The 23,787-nt window shown below is 39.0% G+C and overlaps 1 protein-coding gene across 1 annotated transcript in view; it reads right to left on the reverse strand.

Annotated features, from left to right (window-relative positions):
• Positions 1–772: 772 nt before the first annotated feature.
• The window catches only part of LOC131990210 (NACHT and WD repeat domain-containing protein 2), a 43,018-nt gene continuing 20,003 nt past the window's right edge, over positions 773–23,787 (reverse strand). Inside the window, exons 3-4 of the mRNA XM_059355615.1 lie at positions 21,822–21,910; positions 773–1,363 (exon numbers count right to left, since the gene is read on the reverse strand). Coding sequence (XP_059211598.1) covers positions 1,085–1,363; positions 21,822–21,910 — 368 coding nt within the window. The 3' untranslated portion in view covers positions 773–1,084. The remainder of the gene's footprint in view (positions 1,364–21,821; positions 21,911–23,787) is intronic.

Below are 23,787 nucleotides of genomic sequence, written 5' to 3' on the forward strand. Positions count from 1 at the left end.
GGTTCTGCTTGTTGCTCCAGAGAAGGTTGATGCACTAACTTTGCTCTTAATTGTCTTTTTCTTTTCTTATTTTATGTTTTTTATTGTTCTGCTTCTCTCCTGATGACGGCTCACCTTGTTAGTGACCTGTCAATCAAAGGTAGCCACGCCCCAAATCATACGATTCTTTATCTTATATTTCTTCTAAAAGGGGCCATTATTTACACTATTAACATCAAAATGTCCTGAATATTTTTTACTAGCAATTGAAACCATAGTATTGTCCTAAAAGTTTTCTCATTTTGTATTGAAATGAATGGACCCAAATGCTCCTGCAGCTGCCATCAGCGCCCACTGTTTTTTGGGCGAATGCAGCTTAAGGCACTTCCTGGTTTGCCTCACTGCTCAGACCCGGAGGTTGCCGCCTGGGACGAACAGACGATCTCACATCACCCCTGTACTGAAATCTCTCCTCTGGCGCCCCATTGCATACAGGATCCAGGATTCTAAGACCTACAGAGCACTGCACAATCTGGCCCCGGCATATGTGACTGATCACCTTTACCCTTATCCCTCTGATTAAACACCTTACATTTATTGTCTGTCCCACGCACCCGCCTTAAGGCTCGGGGTGATCGAGCCTTTGAATCCATAGCTCCCAAACTTTGGAACGCTCTGTCTGCACCCTTACGGTCTCCGATGTCTGTGGATTCTTCCAAACGTCAGATTAAGAGATATCTGTTTAGACAGGCGTTTAGTTGACTTATGTACCTGGTCAACTAGACGTCTAGGTTTTAATTGTGTTTTTCTGTGTTTGTTGTTTTATGCCCTTGTAAAGCACTTTGTGACTTTTTGCCTGTGAAAAGCGCTTTATACATAAAATTTACTTCCTTACTTCTCATCAAAAAAATGCACGTATCCACTGTCAACAGAAGAAAGGACTTCAAACGCAGCTGTCGTTTCAGTGTCATTTCTCAAATGTGGCTCATAAAAAAGACAGGTCTGCGAGAGAAATTAGATTTCACCCTTATTAGGTAGTTTCACACAGCTATTAGATCTTCAAAAGCAAAGGGGCCTGGGAACAACGCACAGCTTTAATGCCATATCAGAGCCGTGTAATGAGACAGAGAGGGATGGTGGGAAAAAGTGAAGCAGACACTGATTTAACAGATTTTCTGGACACGCAGCGACGTGAACTCAGATAATACTCGAGCAGACGAAATCCATTATGTTTTAAATTGTAACCTGTGCGGTGTGTAATGCTTACAACGAAACACGGTCCCGCTGAGGTCTTTAGACATTCCTCCAGGAGCTTCATCCTGAGTCTCTGCAGCTCTGGACTGTCCCACTCCTCCGGGTCCGCGCCCCAGTACAGGTCCACCACCTGGAAGCATGAAAAAAAAAAGATAAATATTTGACTTCAACTACCCAGCAGAGGCTTGTGTTCCAGCTTTGTACAGTATTTATACCAACCTGGTCTCACAGGAATCCGTGGAATAGCCACGGAATCACTCAAATTTCCGTGAAACTGACACGGATTTGGCTACAATGCAAGTTAATGACAGTCATATCCCGTGGCTATTCCAACATACAAAGTGATTATGAACATTCACTGAGTGAATATTTAGAAAATAAAACATATATTTCTCGCTAGAAATGTGCTCAAAATCCATTTTTATGCAGAAACTAAGTCAAAATATTGATTTTTTTCACTAAAAATGAGAGAACTGTCCGCCATGTTTTTTGTTCTGACCGCCGGGACCTTGAAAGTCACGTGACTTGGAACAAACCAATAGGAACAAATATCCATGGAATAGCCACGGGATATGACATGACATGACATATGATATTGTAGCGAAATCCGTGTCAGTTTCACAGAAATTTGAGTGATTCCGTGGCTATTCCACGGATTTTGAGTTAAGTGAATCCGTGGCTATTTCACGGATTCCTGTGAGACCATGTTCATTTAAACCTGGATATTATACGCTATAAAGAATTTCTGTGACATTAAAATGTATTAAATAAATATGTGTTACTGTGTGTTCTAATAAGAGCAAAAAGACACATTTAATGTATTCAGCATGGCACATATTTAATAGAATCTTTCCAACACCTTTTAAATAAAGTCTTTTTGTTCACTCCATGTTATCTATTTGAACTATGGACTAGAATGAATAGCCCAAACACCTTCCTCTACTCATAAAAAAGCATGGAAATGAGAGATTTTCCTTTTAGAAAACAAGGTTATACGCTTTCTTTGACCATATAGATCATCATAATGCTGATATATTGGCTGATATAATTGCTTACTGGCACAGAAATATCAGTTCTATTAGCATCAGCTTATATGTTGCTTCTACAGGTACATCTCAATAAATTAGAATATCATAGAAAAGTGTATTTATGTCTGGAATTCAATTCAAAAAGTGGAAACATTTCCATATTAAACAAACATAAGCATGTTTAATATGTAAATGTTGGCCTCTGAAAAGTATGCCCATCTATATGACTCAATACTTGGTTGGGGCTATTTGACTTGAACTACTGGAAATGGACTTTTACATGATACACAATATATATATATATATATATATATATATATATATTTAATTTTCAGCAATTTGCTGAAAGTAACCATACCATATTGATGTTTATCTATTTATTTATTTATTTTATATTTATTCTTTTTTTTTTAGTTTATATTTCTACAATTGGTTGATATAATGCATTACGGTTCACAATTTTTTAAAATATTCTTTAATTAAAAAACAAAATAAAATAAAAAATTATATATATATATATATATATATATATATATATATATATATATATATATAAACTAACAATACACATAGTATAAATTCATTCCAGCTCAAAAGTTAACTATATCTGCCACAATATTTGTAATCTGTTAATTTTTCCCTTTTAAAATTGGTATTTATTCCAAAAAATCTCATATCAATCTGCCTTTAATTTTATGAACACATGTGCCAACAACAAAGAAAGTCCATTTTCCATTTTTTTTTAATAGACGAAATATAGTTTGTAGACCAGACACGCTCTCTCTATTGCAAGACAGTATGTTGTGTAGTGTGAACAGTGCATCGTTCTGCTGACTTTGAAATCTGTGTCGTGTGGACCAAGCATGAGAGAATTTGAGGAAAACCTAATGCCAAGTTCTGTATTTCATAAAGCACCAATGTCAGGGTTGGTAAACTTTAGCAGTGGTCAAATTCAAGCATTTTTCAAGGACTTTTTCAAGCTTTTCCAGTATCTTACACCGGTTGTAAATTGCATGTTTTAGATGAGTACTTACATACTAAAAGGGGGAGATTTGGTATTACAACAGCGATGGTGTTACACTTTTAGGAGGAACGGTCTTCATTTCAGATAGGCTACTCATTATTTTTCACATAGAACATGATTATCTATAGTCTATAGATGGATATAGTCAGATTGCAAGAAAAATACAGTCAGAATTTCAAGCATTTACAAGCACTTTATCCAAAATCGAACCTTGAAAATACAACATTTAAATTCAAGCATTTCAAACTACCGCACGAACCCTGCAATGTATAATTAACTAAAAGCTCAAATGGGGATCAGCAGACTTATACTCTAAAGTCTCAGCTGAACTAATGCCATTGCTGTTTTCAACACTTACTTACACACACACACACACACACACACACACACGCTTTGTGTCACTGAAAACCTCTACACAGCTGAGTATTGGAGGCCAGCAGGGAGTGGTGAAACACACACACACACCAGCCATAGAGGGGGGGGGTCTCCCCCTCAACACTTTTTGTCACACGATTTGGCAGTTCTGACTGTGAACACACCACAGGGAGAGGTGAGGAGATGCACCGTGCTGCTGCAGGTTTGGGCTTGTCACAAAAAAACCACCAACCTGGCAGTTTCCCTGGTCTCAGATGGCTTTGTGGCTCACAATAAGATCCATTATTCCTAATGGCCATTGCTGCTCTGGTTTCCAAAATAAACAATGTACATGGTGGGATATTTCTCCTTCTTCTTCTTCTTCTACTTCTCTCTTGTCGCTGCTGCTCTGTGTTTCTGATGGCGCTGGAGTAAAAAGTAGAGCAGGGGGATGAGGTGAAGCCAAAGTGATTCAGCAGCGAGGTCTGCTGACTCCCTTCATGCTCTGCTGCTCTCCAGACTAGCTAGCTCAAATGAGTTTAGCCCGGCACAATGACTGACACATCCGCAGTGTGGCAGGGAACAGCAGTGACTGGCAGCCCCGTATAAACCGGATGCCACTGAAATTGAGAGTGTGGGGCTTTTACTTTGACAGAGCGGGAGATATGTGCCTCTCTGGTTATTGGTGGGAGCAGCGGGAGGTGCTGGAGCTGCACCTCAGCTCATCTGCCTGATTGTTGTTGCTGCACCTGTGAGCAGCTGTGTTACTGTGGAAGCACACAGCTTTCAGATAGCTGCAGGTTTCTGCCACAGTCGGGGGGCTGCAACGAACAGATATCCTCGTTATCAATTATTTTAGTGGCTGCCTACCTTTTTGCTTTGCGAAGCCTTAAAACACAGGATTTCACAGGTTTGTTTCACACTTTGATTGGAGATTGAAGAAACGAGAAAAAGTCAGTTTGGTGTAGCAGAAAATACACTTTCTGTCACGTCCTATCCTGTAAACCATGTTAAAACCATTCAGACTTTCGCTGCAATCCCTTAACCCTCCTGTTATGTTGCGGGGCAAATTGACCCATTTCAAAGTTTAAAAATCTAAAAAAAAAAAATATATATATACATATTTTTACATATAGACTTTTGTGGAATCAAAGATAAAAACTGAGCGGACTTTGTGGACTTCTTCTGTGGAAAACTTTTATATATATATATGTATGTATATATATATTTATATATTGTTATTATATATATTTTGTTTTTATTGTTATTATTATTTTTTTTTATTTTTTTTTGGGGGGGGGTGAAACTTCTTCTGCTTGACTCAATATGTGTAATCAACATATAACATGAAATTGGTTCATTTCAGATATCAGTGTCAAATAAAACCATTGTATTTTAAATGTAGGTCTTTCCAATGTACATTAAAAAAAAGAAACATGCCTTTTTTTAATAAAAAACGAGTGAATTATCCTCTTTGAGCCATGACCTGTGAGAGATAAAGAACACCATTGCACTAATAATTGATTGAAATGGTTAGTGATAGAGTTATTAATGAAAACAAAAACAAACAGAAGGAGAAATCACCTAATCAACTGATTATCAGAAGTCATTTCCTGTCGATTGACTGAATAATTAATAGAATAATTGTTTTAGCACCAAATTGTATAAAAAGGAGAAAGGAAAAAAAAAGAAGAGAATTCTCACATTTGAGAAGTTAAAAGCCTCAATAAGCCATATATTGTTTAAAAAGTGGCTAAAATGATTGTCAGAATTGCTACTTATGTATTTTCTGTAGACGGACTAATTGTTTCAGCAGTAGAGAGATAAAAGACAGAAGACTGGATGAGGGATTTAAAAAAATGACAGCTAGGCTGATTAGGTGTAGTTATAAGCCTCCTTCCATTCTTCTGAACCACCAAAGGCTTTTACTTTGTAAAAAAAAAGCTCTCCCACTCACACACACACACACACACACACACACGTGATAAGCATCCCTCCCTGTTGTGGAAAACTCATTGCTTAGCACATCAGTCACTGTGTATCAGTGTCACTAATCTACTTCCAACTTCCAACGCACATGTGTGGGAGACTGCAATCGGCCCTGTGTTGACAAGGAGCGGAGGGAGGAGGGAGGGAGGGATGAAGTGAGATGAGCGCCCCCGATAACGATGGGTTTCTACCGGGTTCCAGCAGGTGATTGGGAGGATGCTTGGTAATTAAAAGCTAAATTAAGACATTAGTCATATCTACTCGCTGTGTGCATGCAGACGGGGCGGATACACTGATTAAATTTGCCCCATCACCCGCTGCGCTTCACTGGAGGGATGGATGAAGGAGAAAAAGGGGAGAATCAGTCAAGGAATGTTTATACAAAATGGGCAAGGACACATAAATGAAGTTAAGAGGAAAAGTGTTTGGATTGAACAGTGTTTCCCACAGGATTTTATCAGAGTCTGGGGTGTCCGGGGGGAGAACATTTTGTACATTTAGAAGTAAAATGCTTCAATCTCATGTACTTTGAGAGCTAAATGAGAGCAAAAACCTCACATAACATTATTCACAGTCGGGAGATACAGTACTATGTATACAGTACTATCTTTATTGTTATGCTCCTGTGACATTTTTAATTGTTTTCCACGAGGATATGCAGCAGCCAGCCAGTGTGGAGAAATAGCTGGCTGGGTTTTTTTTTTTATGATTTCCTTCATTCATTTTTTGATAAAATCCCTTTTTGTGTCGCTACTCTTCTAATGCACAACATGGGTGAAAAATGACCCATATCCATTTTTTAGTTATGTAGCTTGCGAAGCTAACTACTTAGCTAACTTCTTGTCTAAGTAGTTAGCTAAGTAGCATGCTAAGCTAACTACTTAGCTGACTTATTGGCTAAGTATCTTGCTAACCTAACTACTTATCTAGAAAGTAGTTAGCCATGTAATAATACAAAAACCTTTTTTTCTTCATAAAGTATGAGAGGCAAAATGGAAATAATGATCTGTTGTTGTCAAAAACAAGATATTTAAAGAATACTTGGAATATTCAATCATAAAATAAGTTGATATCAAAAGATAGAGCACAGAAACACACAGCAAGCATTAATACCATGGGAAATGAATGTTAATGCTAATGCTAATGTTGTGCATTAGAAGGGGTGTCAATATGTTGTGCATCAAAGGGTTAATTAATTATTGTAAAGGAGAATAAGAGTTCTTGTATGTTTTATTTAAGGCATCTTATTTTGACAGTCTTCTTGTGAATTATGTGGTGGATTCTGTGCTCTTATTTTGAAAGCTACATTTGTTTAGCGACAGGAAGTAATAGTAGCTTTTTGTGATTAAAACAACTTTAATTATTAGCTAATGTTAGCTCGTGGCTAACGACAACATTTTTTCCCCCATATATATCTTTATTGGGTTGTCGGGACATAATACATATTCAATCAGTAAGGGTACAATTCACCCATTTTCCCCCTTTTAGAACCCCCCACCCCGAACTAGAGAGTCACATTCACATAAAATAAGCAAAAAACAATAAATAGAAATGATAATGAGCAAATGTAATTCTCTCCCCCTCAAAGAAAAACAGGAGGGGCTAACAGTACGAACGGCATTTTTATTAGTATTTAGTTCGACTAGATGATGTGGGGACGGGACTGATACATTACAGACAGGTAGGTAGGTGTTGAGCTGGGCAGCTCGGTATATTCAGTGCGTGTGTGAATGAATGAGCGTCTGGGGCTCAGTTGGTAGAACGGTCGCCTACTGATCGGAAGGTTGGTGGTATGAATCAATGAATGAATGAATGAGCGTAATATGTAGTGTAAAGCACTTTGGATAAAATCGCTATATAAGTGCACTCCATTTACCAATGTGCGAGCATGTCTCAGAGGAGGACAGAGAGGTGGGTCGGGGTTTTGACTGACTGACGGGTGACAGACACTTTGGCAACACAACACAAAAAACATTATGTTATGAATAGTGTAGATATACTTTCAGTAGAAGGCTGATTGAAGGATTTTTAAGGAAGGATTCACAGTTATACGACTGGCTTTGGCTGGAACTGTTCCACAGTTTCCTTCACTCTCCTTCTCTTTTTCTCTTATGCCAGCTTCTCCTTCATCGTCGCTGCTCCTCTCTCTGATTGCTCCCCCACTCCCCCACTCCTCCTTTCTCTCTCTCTCTCTACCACTAAACTACGGTAGTGGGGGCGCCGTTTGCTTACGTAAGAGCCGAAGCAGCTTCTGCTAAGCAGCTTTCTAATGCATAAAGGCATTTGCCCATGGCGGGTCAAGTGCAGGAGAAGTCTTTTTTTTAATTTATTGAATGTTAGACTATTAGACTTTGGGATTATGCCAAAGATGCCCAGGAAGAAAGGGCATGAAATCAGGCGGGAAAAGGCGGAAAAACCCCACTGAGGGAAAGACTCTCAGGCAGAAAAACAACAGTAAAAATAGATACGGTGCCAACATAAATATATCTTAAGCTCTCTACTGCGGGCAATTTTATCAAGAAACATGTAGTAAATCTCTAAGAATGTTTGATGAATATAGCTTTCTTAGTGCTTGAGGAAAGTGCAGGTTTAAGCAGAAAATCCTTGGCCAAATATGACATTTCTGTAGTGATATAAAATACATTTAAACAGCACAGACAGATCTCAGGAAGGGAGGTTAAGCAGGTATCTAGACTTTAATGTTGATCTCTTACTGCCATGTTTCACTTTACTTATTTCAATAGCTTTGATAAGTGGTCAAATTTCATTTAGGGATTCTAATAGTTGATTCAGGTTGTCAATAATGAGTGCAGAGCAGAGAGGAAATTTCACATGCATGCCTTCGAGGAAATCTGACAAGCTCTGACACACAGGGGTAATTACGGCGCCGTGTTTCAGACGTTGCATCTCAACCGGAGCGAGTTAAGGTTAAAAGGCGGTCAAAGACATGAAGGTAATGAGATCACGTGACTTGTAGTGGCTATAACGAGGCACCAGCAGAGGAGCGAGCGGGCCCAGGGAGATACATTTTTTATGGCAGGAGGTGATTTGAGTGGGAGGGTGCCATTAGGGCTGGGCAATATATCGATGTAAAAAATATGTCGATATATTTTTAAATGTGATATGGCATTAGACTATTCTGCCCTCCCTGAACGTGTTGTCTCTAGTTTGGCAGATAGCAAACGTTCTCCAATGGGAGGCAAAGTTTCCTGTCTTTAAGGGTTTATTATCACTCCCAGTTGAAGTTGACTGTAAAACTGAAATACATACAACAAAGAAAATTAAAATATTACCCTCTCACATTATATGTAAACTTATCCTTATACATCTCTAAATATCAAAGGATGTTCAACACAGTTTTGCAACGGCACACACCGTTATAATAACAAGTGATAAAGTCTGCTAGCTTAATGCTAACGTATAATGCAAAACCCCATATAAAGGCTAACAAATTAGCATCGTCATAGCGGCGAAAACATAAAGAACCATCACCTTACACAAACAGAAGTGACAGCAACAAACCCTATTTTGTACATATATAATACTCACAGGCATATGTTCTCTTTACTCTTAAAACGATTGCCACTGATTTAAGGCTACAGATGACTACTTCTTCTGACTTTTTATCAACTTGCTCTACTCTTGTAGCAATACTGCCACCCTCAGGCGAAGACGTGCAAATCCATGGGGACAGCACATAGACCAGGGGTCTCAAACTCGCGGGCTGCGGGCCAATTGCGGCCCTTGTGGCCCTTGTGGCCCTTGTGGCGATATTTTGTGGCCCTCACCTTGATATGAAAGTTTAATGTGAGTTTCATATGAATGGCACTTTACCATGTTGTGTGGAAGGTCCCTTTAATTACTTTTTAATTCTGTGTATTTTTTGGGCATTTTGTATATTTTTTAAGTAATTTAGTTTTTTTCTGTCATTTTGTGTCTTTTTTTTTTAGTAATTTTGTATCTTTTTTTGGTCATTTCAATACTGCCTCCAGCGGCCCTCAGGTAATTTGAGTTTGATATGGAAATATTAAAATTTTGCACTGTGATTCTTGCTCGAGGCAAGCTGCGGCTTTTATTTAAGATATTTTGTTTAAATGTGCACTTTATGGAGCTTTGATTTAAAAAGAAAAAAAAGGTACTCCTGTTATACCGTATTTATGTTCACTTAAATAAACGGTTTCAATAAAACTACTTGTGACATGTCATATTTGACTTTGACTGAACATTTGCTCTCACTTTGTGATAAAAATATTGGTATATATATCGAAAATCAATATTCGGCCTAAATATATCGGGATATGACTTTTGGTCCATATCGCCCAGCCCTAGATGCCCCCCCCCCCACCCCCCCCGTCTCTATATCCACAGAATCAGAGGCAGATGTTTTTTTTCTAGTTGAATATCTTGGTCTCGTCTGCGTTATCCTTGATCCTTTAGGTTTGTGCAAGTTAGAATCGATGGTTCTGGAGAATCAGTAGCCTACCTGAGCTGTGTATTGATAAATCCATGGCGCTGTCCGTGGTGCTGAAGCAGCAGATGGATTTATAATGGAGTCCCTCCCTTCTGGCTGTTTCCTCTTTGATCTGTAATATTCTCTAAACTATACAGCTCATTGGGAGTTGATGTAGAGTGGTGGGGGCTCGTTCCTGCCACGCTTTGTTAGTTACAGGTGAATGAAACGTACCAGTCGCACAGTCATGGAAAAAATATTTAGACCATTGTTTTCTTCAATTTCTTGTTCATTTTAATGCCTGGTACAACTAAAGGTACATTTGTTTGGACAAATATAACGATAACAACAAAAATAGCTCATAAGAGTTTAATTTAAGAGCTGATATCTAGACATTTTCCATGGTTTTCTTCATAATTATTTTGGTTATCAGGAAAACCATGGAAATGTCTAGATATCAGCTCTTAAATTAAACTCTTATGAGCTATTTTTGTTGTTATTATTATATTTGTCCAATGAATGAACAAGAAATTGAAGAAAATGGGTGGTTTAATCATTTTTTTCCATGACTGTATATATAATATTAATATTAGGCATATTTGTGTCTTATTCACCCATCCAGACAATTGGGAGCTTCTCTCTGATTCCAGGCTTGTCTGAACAATTTATCTAGCCCCAAATGATGCTGTAGTGTGAGAGGTTTACAGAGCTAATCTAAATGTTATGGACAGGGTCTTCCGTATCGACTTAAACCTCCGTAGTGTGAAGAGGCAGCGGTGGAATATTGAGCAGAGAGCTTTAATAGTCAATGAAAATGAGCCGACTAGGAAGCGTCACTCACAAATGGATGCAAAATGTGTAAGCCATGCTCATTCAGTCTCCTCAGCCGTGACTTCATCCACAATTTATTTATCTTTTTTTTATTTATTGCAACCCAGACAACCCAGTTTGTGCATCTAACTGAATAACTATCTGCTTTTGTTTGGCCTTGAGACGGCTGTTGCCTTAGGGCCGGGACCTCACATGAAAACTGGACACTGACCCCATGGGTCGTTTGTACAGGCAAATATTAAGGGTGGTTTTTAACTCACTTTTTGTCTTCCCCACAACGTTATTCCTCTCTCCTACAGCGTCCATTACAAGTACATGCACATGGCTCCAAAACCAGGTCTACATAAATCGAGGGAGAAATGGGAGTCTGACTTGGGTGTGACAATGGGTACAGAGCTCTGGGCTGAATTGTGTCAAAAATGTCTAACTGCCACTCTTAATTCAAGATACAGGTTGACTTATTATAACTTTCTTCATCAAACCTATCTTACGCCGCAGAAATTACATAAATATAAACCTGAGATATCCAACCTGTGTTTTAGATGTAGTATGGAGGAGGGTTCATTCCTACACTGCACTTGGTTATGCACAAAACTTAACACATTCTGGCATGATTTCTCTGACATCATGACAAAACTCCTAGGACTACATTTCCCATTAGATCCTCAAACCTGCTTATTAGGAGATACTACAAATATTGATGCACGATTAAAAAAAGCTCAAAAGAGGTTTCTCTCACTGGCCTTGTGCGTTGCCAGGAAGTGCATCGCCATCACGTGGAAATCTGATTCCCAACTTTCTATAGGAAGATGGGTTTCAGAAATGAATAGCTGTGTTCCACTTGAAAAAATTACATATACACTCAGGAATGATTATAATACTTTTACAGAGATGTGGCAGCCCTATTTAGCATCTATGGACACATTGCCAGCTTCTATGGTGGACGGGTTGTAGTTTTTGCATTCTCTTTGTTGTCAGAGCTCACTCTTGTCTTCCTTGCCTCTCGACCGTTTTTTTTTATTTTTATTTTTTAATTTTTTAATTTTATTTATTTTTAAAATAATTTTATATCATTAATATTTAAATTTTTTAATTTTATTTATCTATTTTTTCTCTCTCCCTTTCCAGTTTGTGGGTGGGTTGGGGAAGGGGTTTGGAGTTGTGTGTTTGTGTTTTCATGTATATCTTGTTGAATTGAAAACTGAAAAATAAAATATTCTAAAAAAAAAAAGTCCATGCACACGGTAAATTATGCAAATTAGCTGATGACTTCATTTAGCAACTTCTAGCGACTTTTAGGACAGCTGATAGCTACTTTCCTTACTGAGGAGTAAGCAAAACTGGTTTAAACAATCATTTATAACCCCTTACCAGGACCTTTTTTCTCCCTAGACCTAGATCAGTGTTTGTAGTCTATAATTCAATGAAAGTGCAGCCTATTTCTTCACACCCGTATGTGTATGTATTAGTGGTCGACTGATACAGGTTTTTTAAGCCCGATGCAGATATCGATTATTTTGACATCAGTCTTAACTGATCCCCGATATGTGCTGCCGGGGCCAAATCTTGAAGCCGACATTGCCTTTTCTCCCTCCATTTACATGATAAAAATGACACAATGATAACAAATGTTACACAAGTCTCAATTTGACCCATTTAGGCCTATAACGCCTGGGAAAAATGCCTGTAAGTTTTTCTGGAAATTCAACGCCTACTAAATAATAGATTTTTCAGCCTCTGTAGCAGATAGAAATGAAATTCAAAAAGTATTTGAGAGCTTATAGCTGTTATATCTGAGCTCCCTTCGCTATAGTATTGACTAACAACCTATTGGAGATCTCTAAACGGCGAGTATGAGGTTCATGGTCTTGAATTGTCTGGTGTGTGTGTTCCTAAAATTAAAATATGAAACATCTGTCATTTCATCTGTGGTCTCCCATATTTTTTAAAGCAATTAAGATTTGAGAAAAATAACTCCTGCGAGTTAACGTCTCCACACCAGATGGAGTTTCTTGAGAGTTAAATGGGAGCAGACACAACCTGGAAGCTCCTCAAACCAATAAGTAAACCCACAAGGAAAAACTAATCACAACACTGTTGACCAATGCAGGTGTGTTGTGAAGAAGTAATCAAAGCCTCTACCGGCTGGTGCACACTGAGAATAAATCCACTTTTTTCTTGGCTGAAAATCCTTAAACATCCCTAAAGCATCTTTAAGAGTGCACACTCCTCTTCTGGTTTAGAGATCAGACCTTAAGCATTATAATGTACAAAAAGTTCAAGAAAAGACTTAAAATCCAATTGTTCCCATTTTCTCTGCGGCTAATACAACCTGTGGGACAATCAGTCTTTTTATAATTTGATTGTGCTGTCAGGATACCTGCCAGGCTTGATTAAAACTTTCTCTTCAAAATTCATGGGAACCAGTGTATATTAAGAGAAGAGTCAAAGTGTCAAGACAGCTTTTTCTTCTTCACACACTCATCTCTCAGCTGCCCTGTAGCCCGGACCCAAAAACTGTTATGTAATTTATACAGTTTTCAATCAATGAAGAAATTGAATATCCTGGGACATTCAGGCGTTTTTGCATTCATTTCAAGTACCAACACATTGAGATGATAAAGTGGAGTCAATGTGGAAGTGCCTGAGACCTGCATTCTTCAAGTGCAAAAATGACAAATATGGCTGAAAATGTCCATAGTGGTCCCAGAGGGTTAAATTTCCTGTTCACCTTCAATTTTGTAGATTCCCGGTTTATTCTCAAATACTGTTAATCACCATGGAGAGCCTCCAGCTTTGAAAATTCACAGAATTTTGCAGCCCTACATATGGTTCGCAAACTGGTGGGGGTATAGGATAAGATAAAATATTTATTTATTTATTTGTACCACGGTCTGGAAATTCAACATCATATGCTAGCTCCCACCGAAGGTATGCAGACCCTCCTCATGCTACTTTTGCTGGTCAGGCTAATGGCCGGAGTCACGTTCGCTACGTCCACTTCTTTAGTATAATCTGTTCTAATCATAGACTGTATATAAATAATGGACGTAGTCACCGTGACGTCACCCAGTGGTTTGTGGCCCGTTGGAAGCATCGAGTTCATCGTTATACTCGTCGCCATCTTGTGTTGCCATCTTGTTTCCGATACGGAGAGCAGACCATAATTGGACTATGGAGGAGCGAGAGGGATCTGATCACTGACTACAGCCTCTCTACACCTCAACCTGACTGAGAGAAGCCGCTGCTAATTCATATTAGCATTAATTGGAGCATTACCTGGGATGTTAGTTTTGGCTGTTAGTCCAACCAAACGCTCAACAAGACGTTTTAATGAACAAAATGTTCAAATAAACTGTCATTAAGTGAAAATACAGTGAAAGGGTCAAAGTTATGAGACCAAATCGGTAAACGTACTTTTCTTATATCTATATAACGTTTTATAACTTTACTGACACGTTGCCGTGGATACGCATTGATCTGCTTCTCTCCTGATGACAGCTCGCCTTGTTAGTGACCTGTCAATCAAAGGTAGCCCCGCCCCAAATCATACAACTCTTTATCTTCTATTTTCATCTAAATCTATAAACATCAAATTGTCTTGAAGAAGATTTTTACTAGTGATTGAGACCATAGTGTTGTCCTAAAAAAAATTCTGAGGTTATAAATCAAGTGGGAAGTTTTCTAATTTTGCACTGAAATGAATGGACAGATTTTTTTTGCAGACAAACTTAGCGCCCCCTGCTGGAATTTTTGGTAGAATGCAGATTAAGGCACTTCCTGGTTTGCCTCCATGCTCAGACCCGGAGGTTGCCGCCTGGTTCTAACCTAGCACAAACCTGACTCCACATACTGCAGTGGTGTAAGCACACTGCAGGCACACAGGGAAACAGTTGCGCTGAGCTCATTCATTTCTGTAATCACATTGTTTGCAGTGTATCTTTTGGGTAACACCACTCTTCTCCAGCCAAGGAGTTAACTGCACACCACAGTGCAACAAAGTGTCTCTTGCCACTGATCTAAGCACACTGAAGGACTCAAAGATGTCACAAGACGCCACTTGAAATGATTGGGAACTTCTCTGCATGTTACAATCACACTTAAATATTATTGATTTCACCTTGGATTATTTGTAATAAGTATCTATTGTTTTTTATTGATTCCAAGCAGCATTTTTATGTTTTTTCCCAGGCCTATCTGTCCATCAACAGTCACAGAAATATGCTCATATTTTCCGAGATATCCTGCTGACAACAGTCAAACTGACAGGGGTGAAAATAAAATCAACATGGTGACAGTAATGAGAATGAGTAGTTCTCCTGTGGGTTTTTACAAATACAGTGTAAGTGAAACCTTAGAGGCATTTCAGATTAGATTTTTGATTATCTGTGCAGATTGTCAGCATCATTCCTGTGGAGGTATTGGGCATGTTGATATGTTTCTGTAGAGAAAAAACAACAGTCGCAGAGCAGGACAGTGAATGGAGACGATGGCCGACTGCCAAGGAGCGAAAGAAACAGACTGGGAGAAGAATTAGAGGCACGAAATGAGAAAAAGGGCAGCCAGGTAAACAGATGGAATAGTGAGGAAAACGTCATGCTTTGAACGCTTTCTGCTTCACAAGTTCTTCATCTATATATAGTTAGACAAGCTCATAACGTGGAGAAAAAGATTAAATATCTCTCCCTCAACACCTTTTGTATCATCTCTCTTCTTGCTTTCTTGGAAAAGTAAGTAACTTCAATAAAAAGCTTTTTCTTCACCCACACTTAAGAATACATTTTTCTAAGTGGGTGACATATTCTAAGAGCAATGTGTCAACATGACAGGCCCTTCTTTAAAACTGAAGGCATAAAAGAGTACATGAATAGGTTTTTTTAATTTATTTGAATCATCATGAATCGTTGTCTCACCCCTCATCTCGCCTCTCATCTTGCTGCTTGTGTTGTGAGGTGATTTGTTTTGTAACAGGGTGATTTATGGGTGAGTGAAATGTGAGATTGGGTTAAGATAATGGGAAAGGGGGATTTCAAAGCTGGATGAGAAAACTGATAGTCGAGCATGTGTACCGCAATGAAAAAAACTGGACTGAGGAGCGACTCCATAGATACAACATGAAAACCAGCAAATTCATAAAATTCAGTGCCCCATCAGCGCTATTTTATAAGCTTCTGTACCTTGTACTGTTATAGTCAAGACCGCAACAACTGAGACCAAGATATTCCTGAGACCAGAGAGTACAGAGATCGAGACAAGACCAAGACTTTTAGATGTTGAGACTGAGACAAGAGACCATATATATCAAAGAAAAATCATAAAACACAAAATGTGAGTTTTCTTTTTATTTAAGTTTGCATTTAAATAAATGTGACAACAAAAACAATCTTTGCTCTTTTGTTTTTAGAGCAGCACAATGATTTGAAGTTATTTGCCTTTTTCACTCATCATCTCAGTAAGGCATGGACCAATAGCCAATCAGCAGTGGTCTTGACCGATCTCGTTAAAAAAACCTGAGTCCGCCCAGTCCAAGACCAAGACAAGACCGAGTAAAAATGCCCTCAATCCGAGACATGACTCAAAAAATGGTCTAGAGACTAGCCTCGAGACCAAGACCAATCTCGAGTACTTCAACTCAACTACCTTGTACTGCATATTTTGCCTGATCTGAGCTTGGCTTCCATGGGAGCACAGTGGTGCAGGCTTTCGTCCCTGTTTGTCACTCTGCATGAGGTTTTCATGACTTTGTGAGTGATTGCCTCCTAGCCACTGTTCCAGTTGCTCCCCTCATAGTGGAGAGAGAATGGAGGACCGTTTATTTGGGTTCAAATGAGCAGAAAGTTCCTCAGAAACCCTTTTTGACCAACACAAACCTAGCTCTAATGCTGGGATGATGCTGGTGCTGGTTCAACTTGCCAACCTTCTCAAGAAGGTTCCACAGAGCCACGTCATTACACCACTGTATACGTGTGGAAACGTCTCTGCTCTCCAAGAAACACTACCGCCAACTTCAAGCATAGTTAGAATAATGGTGGACTACATCGTCTCTCTACAAATGTTGCTCCTTGCTTTGGGAGCCTACATTTGCTTTTGAACTTCTGTCGAGGACCATACTGCTAAGAGACAGTTTGTCTTCTCCACGGACCAGTTTACTGTCTGAGAGCCGAAACGTGGGGATCTGGTTCAATATTAGGCTCTGAACCGGCCCTTGAACTGCCTTGGTCGAAAAAAGAGGTTGTGTAGTTGCAACTTTTCACAAAATTCTTAAACAGACCAGACGGACTGCTGCAGCAAAATGCATTCAATGGAAACAATGAGCTGCTCTACCAATAAACTTCAAATTTTGGGGAAAAAACAACCAAACTCATAAGTATGCGTCTTGGCTGCCAAAAAGGGGAATAAACCAGTTTGGTCACCAATGCAGAGCAAGAAATAACAAGACATAAATCACCCAGATCACAGCAGACAACAGACTGTCACGTATGCCATGTTGCTCAGGAGTCTGCCATACCACAAAAGGGAATAAAAACAATGTATTTAATACAATTGATCCAGTGTTGATAATAAAAGAAATCCAAATAAACCTCAGGACAATTAGGCACAATGCTAAATTGACTAAAGACTAGCATTGGCAGCAGTGTGATGTGCCTCTAATTAACAAGCAGCCATGGAAAAAAACTAAACCTTACCCTGCAGAGTACACTGTCTGCCTCATGGCAAAAACAATTTTCCCTTGAAATAATTCTAATGCAGTATATGTCTTACTACTGTCTCCAGTCAGCTGGTAGACCCCAGATAGTGTCATTACAACAGAACCCTATCTGAGGAAGTTAAATGTAATTTGGCCCCCTTGGCTGGGTCCAATTTCAGACGAGTTTTCTGAGACTGAGTAAAGGGGTGAAGACCAGCTGAGCTTTGATGAAATCCACTGATCAGTGTCTTTAGGTTGAAGGCTGGATACTTGGTCTCTACTGGCCAAACACCAACATTTATACAGATATATAAATATTAGGGCTGCAACTAATGGATTATTTTAATAATCGATTAATCTGTTGATTATTTTTTTGATTAATTGATGAATCGGATAAAAAAAATACAAAAAAAGCTTTAGTTTTCAACCCTTTATTCCAAAAACAGAACTGATAGTGCAAAAAAACTTTACAGGATTTGTTATAACACAACGAATCGATAATGAAATTCATTGCCAACACTTTAAATAATCAAATTTCATCGATTCGTTGTTGCAGCCCTAATAAATATACAGATGCATCTCAATACATTAGACCATCATGGAAAAGTCTATTTCCAGTAGTTCAAGTCAAATAGCCCCAACCAAGTATTGAGTCATATAGATGGACATACTTTTCAGGGGCCAACATTTCCATATTAAACATACTTTAAAATTGGTCTTTTGTAATTTTCTTTTTTTTTTTGAGACACTGAATTTTAGGGCTTCATTAAATGTGAGCCATAATCATTATAATTGGAATAAATTACATAAATTAAGACATGAAATGTTTCATTCTGTGTGTAATGGATCTATATAATGTGTTATATCCACTTTTTTTAATTGAATTACTGACATAAATAAACTTTCCTATGATATTCTAATTTATTCAGATGCACCTGTAGTACAGACGTGCTGAGACCTTGTCTGACCCTGAGCCTCTCTGTCTGTTTTGTGTAACTTATATTTAAAAAAGGCAGCATACAAATGAGTGATGAAAGCGAGGAAGAACACGGAGATAGAAATGGTAAAAAGGGATCACGGAGCCTGATCCCCCCCAACCGGCTGCACGCTGACTGAATGAGGCCGCAGCCGTCGGCCTCTGGGCTGGATTCCCGCGCCCTCTTCCTCCTTCTATCCCTCTCTCCATCTCCCGCCATCCCTCTCCATCCTCTTAAGGGAACGTTCTGGATAGAAACTGAGTCAAGTGATGAGGGACCGGGGAGAATTGGGTTTCATCAGCTTGGCATATGTGTGTCAGTGTGTGCCAGCGGATGTGTGTGTGAGAGACGGGGAGCGCCTGTGTGAAAGGGGAGGCGGGATCGCGCATAAATTCGAGCAAAAAATAGTCTACTCCGACTACAGGATACCATACGTAGAGAAAGTATATGACTTGAATGATTCATAGCCAGAATGTTACCTCACACAAACTGGTACAAATCATTACCAAGCGGCAGTAAACGGTGGTTTTAGCCAAGGTGCCAATTCTCACATTGCGTGGGTGTGGATGAAGAGTGGGGGGGTTGGGATAGAGGAGAAGGAGGAGGAGGAGGAGGAGGAGGTGGGGGGGGGGGGAGTAAGTGAGTCATAGTATAAACTCCCAGGCCTTCTGCATAATCATTTCAGCTCACGCTTCGTCACAGCGAGCTGAATCACCAGACAGACACGTGGCCACAGATACCCGAGCCAAAACGTCTCTGCCTGGCTCTACTTGCGTTATCTTGCACTTCTCTATCACACGCAGACATTTGACAGATTTGTTAGATCTTTCTCTCTGGTGACCGACCCTTTGACTTCATTTAATTGATGCTGGTAATAATAGTAATCTATGTTAATTCATGCGACTGTCTGTAGGTGCCAGATCATGTAACATGATGGCCATTAACCCATTTAGGCCTAAAACTCCTGGAAAAAATGCCTGTAAAACCTATTTTAAAATAGCCCCCTAAAACCTGCAAATTAAAAATGGTCCTGAATATGTACATGTGTTTCTTGTGGCTTCCTCACAATAAAGGCCACCTGTTAAGTGCAGTCCCTGAATTGGACCAAAAAAGGTCCTTAATTAACCCATTTAGGCCTAAAACACCTGGAAAAAATGCCTGTAAAATAACCCCCTAAAACCTGAAGTTTTTCTGGAAATTCAACAGAAGTGTCAACGCTTCCTACTAAATAATAGATTTTTCAGCCTCTGTAGCAGATAGAAATGAAATTCAAAAAGGTATTTGAGAGCTTATATGTTATATCTGAGCTCCCTCCACTATAGTCGTCTTCTGCCATGATTTCAGTTCTGGAAAAGTCTGAAAAATGTTGCATTGTGATACTCCCACATGTATTCTGATGCATTTCATTGGCCAAGGGACCGAAAATAGGTGGAAAAAACTACAAATACTACAAAACGACGTATCCGCTTTCCCGGCTTTAATGGTAGAATAACGCAACAGCGCCCTCGGTGTTAATGGTAGAAATGCGATAATGCTTTCCCAGCTTAAATGGGTTAAACACTGCAGTTCACTGTGGGGCATCGAGTCTGTGGAGAATGTGCTTATGTTGCTTTTCAGCTATTCACTGAAATGGTAAATTATTCCTCCCATTCAGTGGCTGGCTTGTGTCCTCACTAAACCATTATAAACAAGCGGAGAAAGTGCCCTAAACCTGCATTTTTTCTGACGACCAGCAGGGGGCGACTTCACTTCTTGCAAAAAGAAGTCAGATTGTATGAAAGTCAGCAGGAATTTATTACCTCAGTAAACATTATCAATAGTTTTCTTTCCATTTAGGAACTTCTGTATGCATTTTGAAGATTGAAGGAGAAAATATTGATGGAAACACCAACATTTGATGAAACTTTCTTGAGGTAGTTTTTGTCTTTTTCGAAAAAATCGTTAATGACCTAAACAGGAGATGGAAACACTTTTCCTGAATAAGTTCTGACACAGAGAACATTTAACTCACATGACTGATCAGCTGTTTCGGCTGTTGCCCAATTGAATCTAATTCCTGAAGACTTCTCTCTATTTTCTCTCTCTCTCTATTTTTGTTGTTTTCTCTCTTCTTCTTCTTCTTCTTCTTCTGCTGTTTACTGACAGATTAGCCTACAGTAATACATTACACTGCCATCTCCTGGTGAAAGTTTGTTAAAGCAGCTTTGTTTATTCGCTCTAGACCAGTGGATGGAAACGTCCCTTATTTGCATTTTGCAATGATTTGTTAAAAAGATTGATTATTTTGACAGTTCCCGCAATTGTGATATGATTCACGAAAATGATAATTTTTGCATTATTATTCTCTTTTTTCGCATCCAACTTCAGTATAAACCAGTGTAGAGACAGTTGACATTTAACTTCTGCACAGCAAACAAGAGAATATATGTGGTTTCTACCTTCACACCTGCTTGTAATTGCGACAGCACTGAAATTAAGTTAGTTTTTCCTACTAAAAGCATAAGTCTGAGTCTATAATCAACACCACTAAAGTCTGAACCCAACCCTGCAAAGGACTGGACAAGCCTTGTGAGTAAATGTGAGGTATTCTCAACACCATTGTATTAAATCCTGTTATAACACATACTTAAGAAGGGAAATGCTCCGAGGTGTTTATGATCCAAACGTTAACCATGAAATGAGAATTAGCTGCAGACGCCCTGCTGACTACAGCTTTACGAAACAATTCAGGGGTCACAAGTCTCCTCATCGGAAACAAATCTCCTCAAATCCTTCCAGGAACAATCTATGTCAGAAATCTCCCCCTGACTCGAGGGCTCTCCTGGATTTGTTAAACAAACAAACCTCTGATAGCAATCTTTCCGTGTACACTGGTGCTGATTTGCAATGCAAATGATCTCGATGAGTGGACACCGCGGGGAGAATGCTGCAATTCTCCGACAACAACAAAGGAAAAGGCCTTCGCATCATGCTGCCTTATCCACAACTAGATTTGTTCCAGCCTTCAGTGATGGGAGCTTTATCTCCGCTGGCCTTCTGTCTGCTTAAAGGGACAGGGACCCCTGCTCACCGCTCTGGGGTCCCTCCAGGCAAGTATGTGTAAGCCAGGGTGTAGATTTGGAGGCACTTAACAGTCAGTACTGGCAAACTACAGTTCTGGAAGTTACAGATCCCTTGAGCTCAAAGGACTGGAGATGGAAAAAATACAAATCAAAAGGTAGAACAAAGGGGGAATGCAGCCAGTTACCTGGAATTCAATCCCATAGTTCTCCCTGCAGAAGTCTCGTAGTTTGGGGTAGACGTGCTCTTTCAGTGCGTTCCTCTCCGCCTCTGTGTCTGCAGACAGAAGATAAAAGGAATACTTTAGTGTTTAACTGACAAAAAGCAAACTTTTCAAGAAATGCGGAAGAACATTCAAGAAATAGTAGAGGTGGGAAGCAGAGGCCCCACGATACGGTTTTATCCCGATACTTGAGTCACGATACGATATTATTGCCATTTTAAGCATTTTGCGATATGGTGAGTATTGCGACTGTGGCTCAGTTGGTTCGTCCAGTGATCGGAGAGTTGGTGGTTCCATCCCCGACCATTGCAGCTTTCATGTTGAAGTATCCTTGAGCAAGATACTGAACCCCAAATTGCTCCTGTTGTTGCACCAGTGTGCCCTGGTAGCCTCTGCCACCAGTATGAATGTGTAGTATGTGAATGGGTGAATAAGCATAGTGTGTAGTGTAAAGCACTTTGGATAAAAGCGATATATAAGTGCACTCCATTTACCATTTACAATATATTGCAATTAAACTGTTTAACTACATTTTTTGTCCACAAAATTAAGTTTGATCCAGAATTGTTTTGTCAAATAAGAGAAAATTCTCCAGTTTTTTTATTTTTATCTCACTTCAGTTTTTATTTCTCCACAATGAGCCCACAGACTGACCAACAAAGTATTCAGTCAAACTGAACTGAACTGATACATACTGTAACATGTATGGACGACAACAACTTTCCTCAACTTTAAGCTTCACTGCTCTGGATTGTTTTTGGATGAAACATAAAAAAAGCCAAACTCTGCAGCGTTATTTCGACAATTTCCTGACATGATATCCTTACATGGTGCCTATAGATTCCTTAGATCTTAGAGTTTCATGTGATACCAGTATCTCCAGTATATTCCTAAAAGGTAGCCCGCTACAGCCGCCGGAATACTAAATATCGATACTTGGCGGCCATGAATCGATATAATATTGCCATGCAAAATATCGCGATACTATGCTGTATCGATTTTTTCCCCCACCTCTAAGGAATAGTGCAGCATTTTGGGGTGTAATTTTCTTTTTCTTCTCATCTTGCCAAGTGTTAGATGAGAAGACGAGTATCGCTCTGTCAGGGGAGAATTAGCTTAGCTTAGCATGAAACAAAGACTAGAATGAGTGTCTCCCTCCAAAGTAAAAGCACCTCTAAAGTTGTATTTCTAAAAACCTTAAACTATTCCCTTTAAAAAGCAGGTCTTTTTTCCACAGTTCAACCTTTTTGTACATTCATTCCACAGAGGGTGTACCCTAATCGCACAACTGAGATAAAAGGTAAATAATGAGACCCATTAGTACATTACATGCTCTAAATATCAGCTTTTTCTTGGTAAACAAAGTTGATTGATGATCTCAGTTCGCATTGTAGAAAAAAATGAACAAAATCCTCAGGTTCAATCAAGTGATTCATAAGATTAAATTAGTCTCTCTCTTTTTTTTTTAATTAAATCGACTTTCTTTAATGAATAGAACTAATCAGTATTCATTATCACAGGTGCTTGTCTTCTTTTGTGAGCAACAAGCAGGAGAGCAAACAGTTTTTATGATTCAAGTGAACATTTTTGAAAGGGTAAATGACAACAAATATGAATTAATGCAGACAATTTGGTTCAATATTTATTGAGTTACTGGAAATGTTGAATCACACAAGTCTGAAACAATCCTGTGCATCTACCACTGGAATCTAATTCTCCAAATTGTACAATAGAAATAATGTTAGTTTAGCTTGTATCTGCAGCTGCAGACAGACTGAAACAGAAGGAATAGATATAGACATGATAAAATGTTAATATAGAACTCAAATGTTGAAATTATGAGTGAAGCTTCAAAGTCTTGTGTTAATTTGAATCTCAATTCAACAGACTTCTGGGTTGTAACTCATGACTAATGATTATTTGCATTTTT

The sequence above is a fragment of the Centropristis striata genome, chromosome 17 (assembly GCF_030273125.1).
Source record: "Centropristis striata isolate RG_2023a ecotype Rhode Island chromosome 17, C.striata_1.0, whole genome shotgun sequence".
In the NCBI taxonomy this organism is placed as follows: Eukaryota; Metazoa; Chordata; class Actinopteri; order Perciformes; family Serranidae; genus Centropristis; species Centropristis striata.